The sequence below is a fragment of the Mauremys mutica genome, chromosome 1 (genome assembly GCF_020497125.1).
Source record: "Mauremys mutica isolate MM-2020 ecotype Southern chromosome 1, ASM2049712v1, whole genome shotgun sequence".
Classification (NCBI taxonomy): domain Eukaryota; kingdom Metazoa; phylum Chordata; order Testudines; family Geoemydidae; genus Mauremys; species Mauremys mutica.
In genome coordinates this window covers 214,139,099-214,154,527 of record NC_059072.1, presented here as the reverse complement: position 1 = coordinate 214,154,527, position 15,429 = coordinate 214,139,099, and the positions used below count along the sequence as shown (strand labels likewise).

Genomic DNA, 15,429 nt, shown 5'->3' with positions numbered 1-15,429 from the left:
ACCCAGAGCAGCTCTTTGGAGAGGATCTTTGCAATCACAGAAGAAACTGACTGGAAGGTTCCAAAGGCAGCAGTTATAATGAACACATGACATGCAACATCCATGCTCCATCACTGCCTTAAGGAGCCAAAAATCTTCAACAGGTTGAAGGAATATTGCCAGTCTCACACTAAGGAGCTGAGACACAACAGCCTGAATTCTTGCAGATGATATATTTAGAGAAGCAGATGTGCTATACATTAATTTAACCGTTTCTCAATTGGTTTAGCCCAGCTCTAATGTGAACCGAAGTCTGGTAAACTAGATATTGTAATTGATGTCCTGCTCTACTGTGAATCCAGGCCTGGTAAACTAGCTATCATGGTATATATACCCCAGGTTTACTTAAACTATCAGTAAAGGAAAAGGTACACTTTTAATGCAGCTGTATAGAGGGAGTGGCCTATAAAGTTAGCTGTTGATAAAGATGTACCGGTATATGATAGAAAATAAATTAGTTTCCTGTGTTAGTCCTATTTTTGCAATTTTGCTCACTGAATTCAAAATGTTTAAAGATAAACCGTGCTGTCTTAGAAGGAAAAGGGCTAAGTTTTCACAGACTCAAAGTGTTTCAAGTTGGGCAGCCAAAAAAATGAAGCATCCAAAATTAGAGGCCAATTTTGTAAAAAATTAGACCAAAAAGAAATCTAGTGTTAAAAGAAAAGGTTTGGCTTTCATGTGAAATGGAAACCTAACAGGATGCAGATGAAGAATATGCACTGCCCACTGCAGCATATGAGGAGGAAAGAACTAAAAAAATAACCCTAAGCAAAGAATATTTGACAAGATCTACTGCAAAACCCTGCTTCTCTCCTATGCTGATTAGCACTATTAGCCTCGCTCCATTACATATGGATGTTGCTGGTATGCTAGGAGAACAATATGATAGAAATATATTAACACTCTGGGCATACATTATATTCAAGCCGGCATTTCAGTTGTGCTATCCCAACAAAGCTAATTTTAGGTTTCAAAAACTAAAGTGATTCAAACCTAAAGTTGGATTTTTATTTTGAAGAGCTCTTCACACATAAGAACATAAGAAACAGTCCATTTAGCCCAGTTTCCTGTCTACCGACAGTGGCCAATGCCAGGTGCCCCAGAGGGAGTGAACCTAACAGGCAATGATCAAGTGATCTCTCTCCTGCCATTCACCTCCATCCTCTGACAAACAGAGGCTAGGGACACCATTCCTTACCTGGCTAATAGCCATTTATGGACTTAACCACCATGAATTTATCTAATTCTCTTTTAAATGCTGTTATAGTCCTAGCTCTCACAACCTCCTCAGGTAAGGAGTTCCACAAGTTGACTGTACACTATGTGAAGAAGAACTTCCTTTTATTTGTTTTAAACCTGCTGCCTATTAATTTCATTTGGTGACCCCTAGTTCTTGTATTATGGGAATAAGTAAATAACTTTTCCTTATCCACTTTCTCCGCACCACTCATGATTTTATATACCTCTATCATATCCCCCCTTAGTCTCCTTGTTTCCAAGCTGAAGAGTGCTAGCCTATTTAATTTCTCCTCATATGGGACCCTCTCCAAACCCCTAATCATGTTAGTTGCCCTTTTCTGAACCTTTTCTAGTGCCAGTATATCTTTTTTGAGATGAGGAGACCATATTTGTATGCAGTATTCGAGATGTGGGCGTACCATCAATTTATATAAGGGCAATAATATATTCTCAGTCTTATTCTCTATCCCCTTTTTAATGATTCCTAACATCCTGTTTGCTTTTTTGACTGCACAGCTCTAAACCAGAAACAAATCAAACAGATAGCAGCCCATAGCAACTTCTCTCAATTCAGCGAAGAGACAGAATCAAAAAAGTTAAGTTTTATCCTATAACTACTGCCATTAGTTGATTTTAGATTAGTTAGTTACACAGCTATGACATGGTTTACAGTGTCAGTTCAGGTGCATTTAAACAGTGAAATCAAGAAAGGAGAATTAATGCAATTTTTTTTAGGTTAAAAAGTTGTTCTAGGATTCAAATATTAGAAAACAACCACCTTAGATTTGTGCAAATACATAATATCTTTTTAAATGCAATAACTAGCACCCTGGAATTGTCTGGCATTGATTTGGTAAGGTGTGCAGCAGTGAAAGTGAACAGAATAAAAAAAAGAAAGATCCATATGGTTCAGGGATGAAAAGGGCATTGAAAAAAATTACAAAGGTAAGAGCAACAGATTGAAAAGGTTGAGAGGGCCTGGACAAAGCAACTGAAAGGATGAGATATTGATTAAAGTTCAGCTGCAGATAAAAATTTGGAGATTTGCCATTATGTGAAAGGAGATGCACTGGATGAGAAAAATCAAGTGTCAGGGCTCAATTTGTTCCTGAAAGGCTTAAGTGAATTATTTACTTGCTTTATTACTTCTGTATCTGATGAAGAATTAAACTTTTAATGTATAGACCAGAGTTCTGAGAGCTATTAGGATTCAGAAAAAGATAATGGCATTTTGTCCTCTTGAACTTTCCTTGGTTATACACCGCTTATACCAGAAATGCTGGCTCCTTGCTTTTATTCTTAATAAATATTAAAGAGGAAGGGGACGCTAAAAATGCATGCTTTGCAACCACCACCTACAGGTAACCTGTCCGCTAGGCATTCTGATATCAGAAAAAAAATGGGCTCTATCACTTTCTTACTTCTTTTTTCTTGTACAAGAGACAAATTCTGCTTTTGCAGTATTACTGAGAATCATGCCAGAGACATTTCCCTAGCATTCAACTGAGGTAATTTTCAAGTCAACAGCCCATTAGGATATTTGACAGCCCAACAAGAACAAAGAGAGGAAATTACATACATTTGGAAAGCAAACATTTCACTCAAGCACAACTCATGGGCTGACATTATGGCACTCGTGTCATAATATCAGTTCTGCTCTTTGTCTCCAGCTGCAATTTTTAGTAAGCTAGTAGGTCAAAGAGATGACTCATGCTTCTCCATTTAGTTGCTTCTCTTTAAAGATTCAGGAAACACAAAGGAAAAATGCTAAAAATTTTAACACATCAAATATAAAGAAGATTAGTTTCAAGTTAAATCAAAGGATGACAATTCTTTCAAGTACATGAGTATTTTAAATGAAGATAAACATTAATAAGTGGGGCTTATTTATGATAATACTTTACAAAAGGAACTAAGTTAATTTCAGAGCAGGAAGACTATTTCAGTAATGAATAATTTGGGATAACCTGGTAATTACTAAGCAAATTAGAAATACTAATGCATATTCTAGTTCTCTGCACATCAACCAACAGCATTAATTTTATCTAAAATTGTAGATATGCTGAAAGCAGAGCAAAACTAAGGCTAAAACAAATTATTCATCATGTGCATCTAAGTCGATTATTTTTGCACTGGCTATATGATTAAGGATCCAAAAATCTGATTTTAAATTGTCCTTTGGACTGAAACTTTTATTTATAACTATATTTGAAAATATTGTATTATCTGATGTCATAGTGCTTTGGACACTAAATATAGCATCATACCTGTGGGCATGTGAAGGTGATTGATGCCGTGTGATTGGCTCTTCCCAGGGCAGAAGGACAGAACTGAACAGGTACTTCAGTAGTGGAATGAGGAGCCACCATCAGCTGTGCAAACACACAAAGAAAGCAAAAGAGAGAGGAAAAAATCAATACTTTTTTTTGAGTTAGTTCCTTGTTTGTGCTTTTTATCGACACTGTTGATGTTTATTTGATTAATGTGTTCCACTGTACACATTCTCCACTCAGCATGCACGGTCTGGTAAGACTGATAAAATGTACTTCAGTAAACAGTATTTAGTGGCAGTCACAGCACGTTTATTCCCCAAATACTAACAATATGGTATTACTGATTGCTAAAAAGGAAGCTAAGTTTGATTCCTTAAAATACCAATGGAAGGTATATGATTTTTATTTCTGATCACATTGCTACTCTTTATTTTATTTTATTTTTTTCACATCAGTGTAATACTAAAAATGTTAATACATTGAAATCAAAAGTAACAAACTGACTTTAAGGGGAATATATAGTATGTTTATATGTGCCTCTCCTCTTCTGCTTACATACACTCACACAGTAAATGAGGTTGCTACCGTTTATCTGCTTCTGAACTACACTAGTGTGATTCACAATTGCATAGGGAAAAGCCAGGTGCCCAGCTACATTGTGATAATACAAGTGTTCTGAAGCTCAAGGCAAACAGAGCACGTATCATAGTATCATTTCTTTTTCCCCTATAAATCAGGTGGGCAAAAAAGACGGTTACTCACCTTTGTAACTGTTGTTCATCGAGATGTGTTGCTCATATCCATTCCAATTAGGTGTGCGCGTGCCGCGTGCATGTTCGTCAGAAGATTTTTACCCTAGCAACACTCGGTGGGTCGGCTGGGCGCCCCCTGGAGTGGCGCCGCTATGGCGCCGGATATATACCCCTGCCGACCCATCCGCCCCTCAGTTCCTTCTTACCGCCCGTGTCGGTCGTTGGAACAGTGGAGCGCGGCTTAGCTGACCTCCACTTCCCTAGCTACTCATAGTTCTCTCGTTAATTCTTGTGTATATAGTTCAGATTTATATAGTTGTAGTTAACTTTATTCGTTTGTAGTATAGTTAGTGTATATAGTTCAGAGGGATTCGGGGATCATCCCCTTCCCTGCACCCGGTGCCTATGCCCGGTTCACCGGGTTTCAAACCGTGCTCGGCCTGCCACAAGCCGATGCTGACATTGCTTTTGCCCCTATAAATCAGGTGGGCAAAATCACTGATTTCACAATTGCTACATCATTTTTTAAAAGTACTTGTTCATATCTAAACAGACAGTTTTAAATCATTTTACTGTGTGATAATACAGAACAAAACTGATCAATATTGTGCAAGCTGGCATTATTTAATAAAATGTAATACTATTTAAAACCAACAAAGGTCAAAACATTACATTACAACAGCTGGCACTGACAAACCCCTGTGCCAAAGTGGCTGTCAACCCTGAAAGATTAGTAACAGGCAGTAAACAAGAATTACTAGACTATCAGTTTTTGTGCACTATAGTTAATGGTCTTGTCACAGTGTCCATGGCAGACCCCAATTTTTGGAAGTTTATAACCAAATAGGGCTTGGGGTCCTGTATTCCTTGCACATCCAAATCTCCAAATGATGTCAGTGGGAGCTTGATTTGAGTGAGGAATAGATAGTTGGGCCCAGATGTAATTGGCAAAGGGTTGAAACTTGACATGCCCTGCATTTGAGGGTTTTTTGACAAGTTTTTTTAAATTATTTTTTTAAAAGTAACAATAGACGTTTATTGTTCTGGATATATTAATTCTAATCCTATATTTTAGACAAAATATTTTATTTTTATAAATGTTATTTTGCCATTTCTATTATATTAAAATAAAACATTGTTGAAAACTAAAAGTTGGTGTATAGACCAGAACCCGTGCGATGGACTCAGTAACATGAAAATAGATAGTTACACGACAGGATTAATAAAAGGGAATGTTTTGCAATTACAGTTCTCTAAGGTATTACAGAGCTCCACAGCCCTGGGTCTTCTGATTTCAAGAATTAACTGGCAAGCATTAACATTATATTTCCAAAACTAGAAACTGCAAAGGTCACACTAGAATATAATCTCGTTTTTCAGTCACTAAAAGCATTCTGAAACTTTCACATATTAGGTTGAAATTTTCCAGGACTAGTCTCTTCCCTAAGATAAAATTATCTGGACAATTTGAGTAAAAATGCTTTATCCATTTTTAAATGAGAGGAGAGTGAAAAACATCTTCTTCCATTATTAAAAAAAAATAATCTTGGAACCATTTCTGAAAAGAACAACAAAATGGCTGGTGGTAGAAAGGTGGTACCTGGCCTGGAAACATTTGTTAGTGATGGTGTCAAACAGTTTTTTAAAATAAATTAGGACAGTCCATTTAAAAAAAATCTACCTTATCAGACCACTGAAGTTGAATAATTAATCATTTAAAAACCAGTTAAGTCCCTAACTAATGATGACTTGTATGCACAACTTGCCCTTTTGTATGTATTATGCAGTGTTGTCTGGTGGACAGAGCACTTGACTGGGACTCAAGAGACCCTGATTCTATTTCCAGCTCAACTGCTGGTTGCCCTTGTGCAAATCAGTGCATCTCTGTGCCTCAGTTTCCCTCTCTGTAAAAGAAGAATAACGATACTGACCTTCTTTGCAAAGCACTTTGAGATTGACTGATGAAAAGTGCTATATAAAACCTTGGTACTATTATTAATTACATGGTCATATATTATTTCCCCAAAATATAGTACAATATTTTTTTTCTACAGCCCTTTAAGATTCAGCAAGATGTCAGTTACTCAGTGAGAAAGCCAGGGCCTAGAGGCCAAAAGGGAGGGTTGCAGAAGGGAAAACAAATAACAGGAGGGCATAAGATGTAGACATGAAGGCTAGAACTTCAGTCTGCAGAGCCTGAGACAGTTGGTATTCCCCAGAGTGCCACCATGAGGCCATGCAGAGACACAGCAAGGGAGTACTATGGAGAGCAGTTGCCACAGGAAGTGCTGCCTAAAAGACTCAGAGTGAAAGACAGCAGCCCTCTGATTGGTCAAGCATCCTATTTAAACCCCGGGCCTTCCCAAGGAAGTTGTCTGGGCAACCCCACACATAGGCCTTCTATAATGCCAGACTTTTCTTGATCTCCTGATCTCTGTCTCTGATGCCAGCCTGAATCTGACCCGGATTCCTGCCTCCTGATTCTAATCTGATACTGTTTCCAATCTCCAGCCTCCGACTCCAGCCTGACTCTGATCCTGGCTCTTGCCTCCTGATTCTACCTCTGATCTCTGGTCTCTGATCTAAGGTGACCAGACAGCTAATGTGAAAAATCGGGGGGGGGGGGAGGGGTAATAGGAGCCTATATAAGAAAAAGACCCAAAAATCGGGACATCTAGTCACCCTGTTCTGATCCTGGGCTAACTCTGACCCTGATCCTTGCTTACGGAACCTCGCTCTTGCGATTCCTCCAACTCCTGCCGGCAACTTCCAGCCCTGGTGGACAGACCTCAGCCCAGCTGTGACTGGTAGAACACATGCCCCTCCCCAGTCCCTTACAGAGTAAGTGGATGCTTACCCAAGCATACCAGACTCTACAACTTTAATCTATATCTTCCTAAACCCTCTTGTTTATTGCTTTTCCTGATTAACTCCTTTCTTCCCTGGCATGTAAATTACCCCTTCCCAACTGAGACTCTCTTTGACTCAGTTAAACTGATATCCATGCCCCTAAGGACGGAAATTACAATCTAAATTCCTGATTCTGCACCTCCATATGCAGACATGTCTACCTGGGCCTAAGCAGATGAAATATAGACAAAATATGAGGAGGGATGCAACAGAAGAGCAACCTGATTGAGCAGTTATGCTTAGTACACACCATGCTGGTTCTGTGGTGGTGTGTGCGTATATTGTAATGTGATCCAAGTTGGCATAAGCTGAGGCATGAGAAAAGGGGTGGATAATTAGTAGTGTAAGGCTAAGTTAAAGTACTGAGTTCTAAGGAGGAACCTGGAGGAAGACAGTGAGGTTGATGGAATGGTATTTAATAACAGTATATTATAGCCACACAGCTACAATATTGTACGCTCATTATTGTTTGTACAATTTTTCTTTCAAAAAATTTGTGCATGGTGTAATTTTGACAGGGGAAGTCCCCCGCAAAATCTGGATTAGACCGGAGGAACCAGACTAAGACCAGTGGAGAGACTTCAAGTCCCATTGGATTATACAAAGGATAATCCAAGAAAGAAAATGTGTTGAATGCTACAGAGAAGAAAGGCTGCTAGCTAGGGTTAAGCAAACAGTTAGGAGTCATTATTACTGAAGTGCACATTATAGTGGCATAGGTACGTATGGGGTTTTATATATAGAATGGGATTTGGCCCCATTTTACAATATAGATTAGATACACCACAACATGGCACAATGCATGTCAGAAGAGAATACCAGGTTGGTAGGTTTGCACAATATGCATCAGGGGCTGATTTAATTTATCCTGTGCTTTTCATATCTGTTGTATCCTCTTCAGAGCAGAGATGGTCTTTCTGTGAGTGTTTGTAAGGTGTCCAGCACAATAGGGCCCTGATCCCTGACTGAGGCCTCTATGTACTATTATAATACTACTATTGGTGACAGGGGAAGCCATGCAAAAATACTTTATTAATAGGTCTTCTCCATTTAATATAAGCCCAGAGAAACCTTCTTTGCACCAGTGCCACTAGGGATAGGAAGAGAGATATCTGAGAAAGCACCAGCTTTCTCCCTGCTGCCCCAAGTTGCTTTGCTGGAGCACTATTACATAGAAAGGGGAGTCTGGAGGGAAGCCACCTCCCACACACCACTCTTCGTTTCCACATGTCTCACAGGAGGAAAAGACAGGGATGCAGGATTTCTCTGTGCTGCTCATCATCTGCTACGCTGGGTCCTGCACAAGGCTGAGTAGCTCATTTCTCTTAGTAGGCATAGTGAGATGCTGAGCATGCTCAGTGCACAAGGCATTCTTAGGGTGTTTGAGACCCCGTCATGAATTTCTAGAGGCACTTGAACACCTGGCAGGTTAGCTTCTATGCAGCTTGTGTGCCTCAAAGGGCTTTGTAGAACACCTAACAACCATATTAGCATGGCTGAAAAAACCTATTGATTGAAATTAAAAGGTCAGGTAATAGTTGGACTTCTCAAAATAAGATAGACTACCTTATATAAAATTAAAACTTAAATTTATATATCTATAGTATGAATATACACAAGATCTATCATTTTGGGAAAGAATATTATTTACAGATGAAAGTGGACTAGAATCCTCTGGTCAATAAGAACATGAGCAGGCATATTGTTATCAGACAAAAAATTCACTACCACAACAATGAAACAAAACATCAGAGTAGAATAATTTAGTCTGAGTGCCTGCTCTTGAAATAGAGATGTGATTTTATTTATTTAATATTACAGGAGATCTCTTCTAACATTGATTTTATTTCGGGTGCTATAATATGGTACTATACCAGGAAATTAATCTCGTTTGAAATACAAAGCTATATATAAAATAAAATGGATCAGCTTTCTATTGCAGAGAAAACGATAAATAGCAATAGGATCTATAACTAAAATAATCATTAAACAGGATGGCTTTAAAAAGGACTAAATTTTGCTCACTTCAGATACTCTTTCATTTCATTCACATAAAAGCTAGAGATAACAAGTGGCTTCTGGGGATCTTCACAAGAGAAACTAGTGGAAAAGAGCCTCAAGAACTCTAAAGACTGCTTCTATGAAAACACAAAACTTTATTATGAAGCGGTTAGAATTGCTACATACACCGCATGTGTGACACATATCCAGAAAAGCAAGGGAATTAAAAGTTAAGCCACCTAGCAGTACATACTTGCTACTCCTCCACCCATAAGCACACACCATACCATTACCATAGTACACCGTAGTCTACACACCTTTAACTCTACCTCCCTTTTCTGAACACACTCCTTATCAGATAATTTTTTTCTCTGTACCAGCACTTGTAAATGTTTGATGTAGTAGTTGGTTGTGATAGGAGACAATTTTTGGCAAGGGGCTGTGTGTAAAAGGAAGGTTAAAAGGGTCCGATGGAAGGCTGGCCCCACTAAGGGGCAGAAAAACTTGTGGGGTGTAGTGTGTTTGTGCTAAAATTGTGGTACAAAAACTACTTCACAAAGAAGTTTGTGTGTTAGTTTCCTAATTTATTTATATACCTAAATGAGTGAATAAGTTGGAAGACTCATAGACTCATAGACTTTAAGGTCAGAAGGGACCATTATTATGATCATCTAGTCTGACCTCCTGCACAACGCAGGCCACAGAATCTCACCCACCTACTCCTGTAACAAACCCCTGACCTATGTCTGAGCTACTGAAGTCCTCAACTTGTGGTTTAAAGACTTCAAGGTGCAGAGAATCCGCCAGCAAGTGACCCGTGCCGCATTCTGCAGAGGAAGGCGAAAAACCTCCTCTGCCAGTCTGCCCTGGAGGAAAATTCCTTCCTGACTCCAAATATGGCGATCAGCTAAACCCTGACCATGTGGGCAAGACTCACCAGCCAGACACCCAGGAAAGAATTCTCTGCAGTAACTCAGATCCCACCGTATCTAGTGTCCCATCACAGGCCACTGGGCATATTTACCGCTAATAGTCAAAGATCAATTAATTGCCGGAATTAGGTTATCCCATTATACCATCCCTTCCATAAACTTATCAAGCTTAGTCTTGAAGCCACATATGCCTTTTGCCTCCACTGCTGCTCCACTTGGAAGGCTATTCCAGAACTTCACTCCTCTGATGGTTAGAAATCTTCATTTAATTTCAAGTCTAAACTTCCTGATGGCCAGTTTATATCCATTTGTTCTTGTGTCTACATTGGTACTGAGCTTAAATAATTCCTCTCTTTCCCTGGTATTTATCCCTCTGATATATTTATAGAGAGGAATCATATCTCCCCTCAGGCTTCTTTTGGTTAGGCTACACAAGCCAAGCTCTTTGAGTCTCCTTGAGGGTAGATGTGCAGCTGATAACTGAGAATATTTTCTCTGTCAGCAGCTGCACGTGAACTCTTCTTTACTGTAGCATACATTCTGACAGAAAAGCGTCAGATGGAAAAAGTTTTTTGTGCAACCAATAAGGCTTGCATGCACAGCAACTACACTTTCAGTTATTCTTCTAAAAATTATCCCAAATCCAGCTTAAAAAACAAACAAGCAAAAACCTCCTTGCACCAGACATCCTCAGAGTCTACCTCTCTGCCAAACTTTGGGTGGATATACCATCGTTTTAAAGATATATTATTGAACATTGAAAATTTAGGACTGCCAAGGAAAAATTTGACAGAGCACAAATTGTAAGACTTCATATTACAAATTTATAAAGAGAAACCAAATACATCTACATAGAAAATTCAAAGGGCATAACGGCCAACTTCTTGTGGAGAAAAATAGAAATCTATGCCACATTTTAAGCTCATTTTAATACCCAATATAGTTGCTACTAGGCCTTTGGTAGGCAGGACTCCATGGTAGTGGGGAAAGATGGATAGGGAGTGGGAATATGAAGAATCCATCTCAAAGAACCTCAGTTACAAGGTAAGAAACTAATTTCTTCCTTCAGGTATCCTCTACATATCCCCACACATGGGGTAGATTAATAGGCAGTCTCTGACCCAGGACGGTGGGACCCGGAGTTCTAGTTAAACAAGGAATGCAGGACTGTCCTGCCAATCTATGCATCTGATCTAGATGCCAAGTCTAAAGAATATTGTTTAGTAAAAGCGTGAACAGAACTCCAGGTTGCTGCTCTGCATATCTCTATCAGAGGAATTTGACTGGAGAAAGCCATGCAAGCTGACTTGGATCTAGCTGCATGAGTTCTGATGCCTCAAGGAATGGATTTATGAGCTTCATAAATATAAAATAGCCTTGAAGACTTTCTAAATTGGTTAGTTATGTCTAAATAAAAAGATAAATGTTCTCCTCAGATCTAATGGGTATAATTTAGCTTCCCCATCATGACTATGGGGTTTGGAGAAAAAAACGGTAAAATTACAGATTGATTTATGGGAAAATTTTTGGTAACAACTTGGGATGAGTGCAAAAAACCTCTTTATCCGTATGAAACACAGTCAGTGATAGATCAGCCATTAATGCAGGCAATTCATTTTTGTATGATGGAAGTGATTGCTACCAAAATCAATGTTTTTACAGATAGCTGAAATAAAGAACCGCTCCCCAGTGCTGTTAAAAGGGAGGTCTTATTATTTGTGCTAGTACTACATTCAGATCACAGGAGGGCATAGGAGTTCTTATTGGAGGATACAAATTAAGGCCCTTTAAAAACCTCTTAATTGTTCCATTAGTAAAAATTGATTTTCCTTCTGCAGGTACATGATATGCAGATATGGCTGAGAGATTAACCTTAACTGAAGATAATGAAAGAGATGTCTTCTTAAGATGCAATAAATACTCTAATATATAATTAACTGGTGTCATATAAGGATCCACATTATACAAGAGAATCTACAATAAAAAAACAGCACGGTTACTCACCTTCTCTTAACTGTTGTTCTTCAAGATGTGTTGTTCAAGTCCATTCCAATCAGGTGTGTGCACCCGCACGTGTACAACGGCCGAAAGATTTTCCCCTTAACAGCATCCGTTGGGTTGGCCTAGGTGCCCCCTGGAGTCGCACCCTCATGGTGCCTAATATATAGCCCTGCCGACCCGCCACCCCTTTAATTCCCTCTTGCCACCTACTCCGACAGAGGGGTAGGAGGGTGGGTATTGGAATGGACATGAACAACACATTTCCAAGAACAACAGTTACAAGAAGGTGAGTAACCGTTTTTTCTTCTTCGATTGCTTGTTCATGTCCATTCCAATCAGGTGACTCACAAGCAAAATTAGGAGGTGGGGTTGGAGCTGTCCACTGACTGGAGTACTGCTCTACCAAAGGCCGCATCATCTCTGCCTGACCCAGTAATTGCATGATGTGCAGTGAAAGTGTGTATCGATGACCACGTCACTGCCCTGCAGATTTCCTGGGTGGGGACTCGAGCCAAAAAAGCTGTTGATGAAGCTTGCGCTCTTGTAGAGTGTGCCATTATCGGGAGCGCTGGGATTCCTGCTAGATTGTAGCACTCGGTAATGCAGACCACAATCCATGATGAAATGCGCTGTGTCGAAACAGGCTGGCCCTCCATCCTGTCCGCTGCTGTGACAAAGAGCTGTACCGACTCCCTAAACAGTTTCATTCTCTCAATTGAAAAGGCCAGTGCTCTGCAGACATCGAGAGTGTGGAGCCTATGCTCCCTGCAACTCGCATGAGGCTTAGGGTAGAAAACTGGGAGGAAAATGTCCTGGTTGATGCGGAACTACGATACCACCTTTGGGAGGAAGGCCAGATGGGGCCTGAGCTGAACCTTGTCCTTAAAAAACATGGTGTAGGTTGGCTTGGACGTTAGAGCCCTGAGCTCAGACACCCTTTGGGCTGAAGTTATCGCCACCAGGGGAGGTAGAGCAGGGAGCATGTTGCTAGAGGCTCAAAGGGATGCCCCATGAGCCTAGAGAAGACCAAGTTAAGATCCCAAGCTGGAATCGGTTGGCAGATGTGCAGGTACAACCTGTCAAGGCCCTTCAGGAAGTGACTGACCAGGGGGTTAGCGAAAATCGAGCAGCCCTGTACCCCCAGATGGAAAGCCGAGATGACAGCCAGGTGTACTCTTATAGAAGACAAGGAGAGACCTTCCTGCTTTAGGTGGAAAAGATAATCCAAAATCTGGGACACTGAGGCTAGCACTGGGGGAAAGTCACGCTGAGCTGACCAGATTGAAAATCTCTTCCACTTGGCCAGGCACGTGACCCTAGTGGAGGGTTTCCTACTGCCCAAGAGAACCTGTCTGACTTGTTCTGAACAGGAAAGCTCAAACTGATTCAGCTATGGAGCCTCCAGGCTGTGAGATGTGACTGCAGGTTCAGGTGCTGGAGCCGTCCATGATCCTGCATGAGATGGTCCGGGAAAAGTGACAGGGTAATCAGGGCTCCAACTGATATATCTAGGAGAGACGTGTACCAATGCTGGCAGGGCCAGGCTGGTGCTATGAGAATGACCTGAGCCCGGTCTCTGTGGATCTTGATCAGGACCTTGTGGATGAGTGATATGGGTGGGAAGGCGTACAGAAGCGGTCCCCCACAATGGAGGAGGAATGTGTCCGCTGTGCGGACTGTGATTCTGGAAGGAGCAGAACTTCTGACACTTCCTGTTGCGTTGCGTGGCGAAGAGGTCGATCAAGGGACATCCCCACCTCTGGAAGAGTGAAGATGCGACGTCCTGGCAAAGGGACCACTCGTGGCTGTGAAAAGACCCGCTGAGGTGGTCCGCCAGCTCGTTTTGGACCCTGGAAGGTACGACGCCTGTAGATAGACTGAGTGCTCTATACAAAAGTCCCATAAACTGAGGGCTTCCTGGCACAGGGGAGAGGAGCATGCACCCCCCTGTTTGTTGATACAGAACATCACTGTCGTATTGTCTGTCATGACCAATACACATCGAGCTGCTAGATACAGGCAGAATGACTGACCCGCTAAGCGTACCGCCCTGACTCCCTGACATTGATATGAAGACTCAGAGCTGTCTGTGACCAGAGGCCCTGAGTCCTGTGGTCCCCCAGATGAACTCCCCACCCCAAATCTGACACGTCCGTCACTAACTCTAGGGATGGTTGTGGGGCAAAGAAGAAGTCTCCTGAGCACACCTGCTGAACGTCCATCCACCACAGGAGCAAGTTGAGGACAGGGCAAGGCAGGGTCACGATCCTGTCCAAGCTGTCCCTGGCAGGTCTGTACACTGATGCAAGCCACAACTGAAGCGGCCAAAGTCCAAGTCTGGTGTGCTGAATGACGTACGTACAGGCTGCCATGTGGCCAAGAAGTTTGAGACAATTTCTCGCGGTGGTGGTGGGGAACTGCCTGAATCACTGGATCATAACATCGACAGCCTGGAATCTCACCTGCGGAAGAAATGCTCTGGCTTGGGTTGAGTCGAGAATCGCCCCTAAGAACTCTATCCTCTGGAATGGGGACAGAGTCGATTTCGCCGTGTTGTAGTAGGCCCAGATTCTCGAAGGTGGCTTTGATGAATGCCACCTGAGCTTCCACCTGAGCCCTGGATCGGCCTTTGATCAGCCAGTCATCGAGGTATAGGAACACCTGTACCTGATTGGCAGTGATGACTGCCATGCACTTGGAGAATACTTGAAGTGCTGCTGACTGGCTGAAAGGGAGGACAGTAAATTGGTAATGGGAACCATTGACCACAAACCTGAGGAACTTTCTGTGGTTGTGTGCAATTGCTATGTGAAAATACGCGTCCTTCAAGTTGAGGGCAGCATACCAGTCTGCTGGATCCAGTGAAAGGATAATGGAGGTCAGGGAGACCATGCGGAACCTGAGTTTCCTCATGAACTTGTTGAGGTCGTGCCAGTCCAGGATAGGCCTGAGGACGCCTTTGGCCTTTGGTATTAGGAAATAATGGGAATAAAAACCCTTGTCTCTGTGCTCCTGTGGAACCTCCTCCACCATCCCCAGTGCTAGGAGTGACTGCACCTCCTGAATGAGAAGTTGCTCGTGAGAAGGGTCCCTGAAGAGGGATGGGGAAGGGGGTGGAAGGGCACAGAACCACATGGAGTATCCCCTCTCTACCATGTGAAGCACCCAGTACAGTAACTTTCTGCTCTCTGGCTTCCCTGCGCCTCACCTCTCTCTCTACTCTATTCAATACATTGCTGCCAAGATAGTCAAACGTCTCTGATCTTCTTAGATCCCCCTCCA

The 15,429-nt window shown here is 41.7% G+C and overlaps 1 protein-coding gene across 2 annotated transcripts in view; it reads right to left on the bottom strand.

The window, feature by feature from the left end:
- The window catches only part of CFAP47 (cilia and flagella associated protein 47), a 647,660-nt gene that overhangs the window by 151,499 nt on the left and 480,732 nt on the right, over positions 1 to 15,429 (bottom strand). For both annotated transcript variants that reach the window (XM_045022903.1, XM_045023700.1), the window contains one exon: positions 3,546 to 3,650. In XM_045022903.1, coding sequence (XP_044878838.1) covers positions 3,546 to 3,650 — 105 coding nt within the window. The remainder of the gene's footprint in view (positions 1 to 3,545; positions 3,651 to 15,429) is intronic.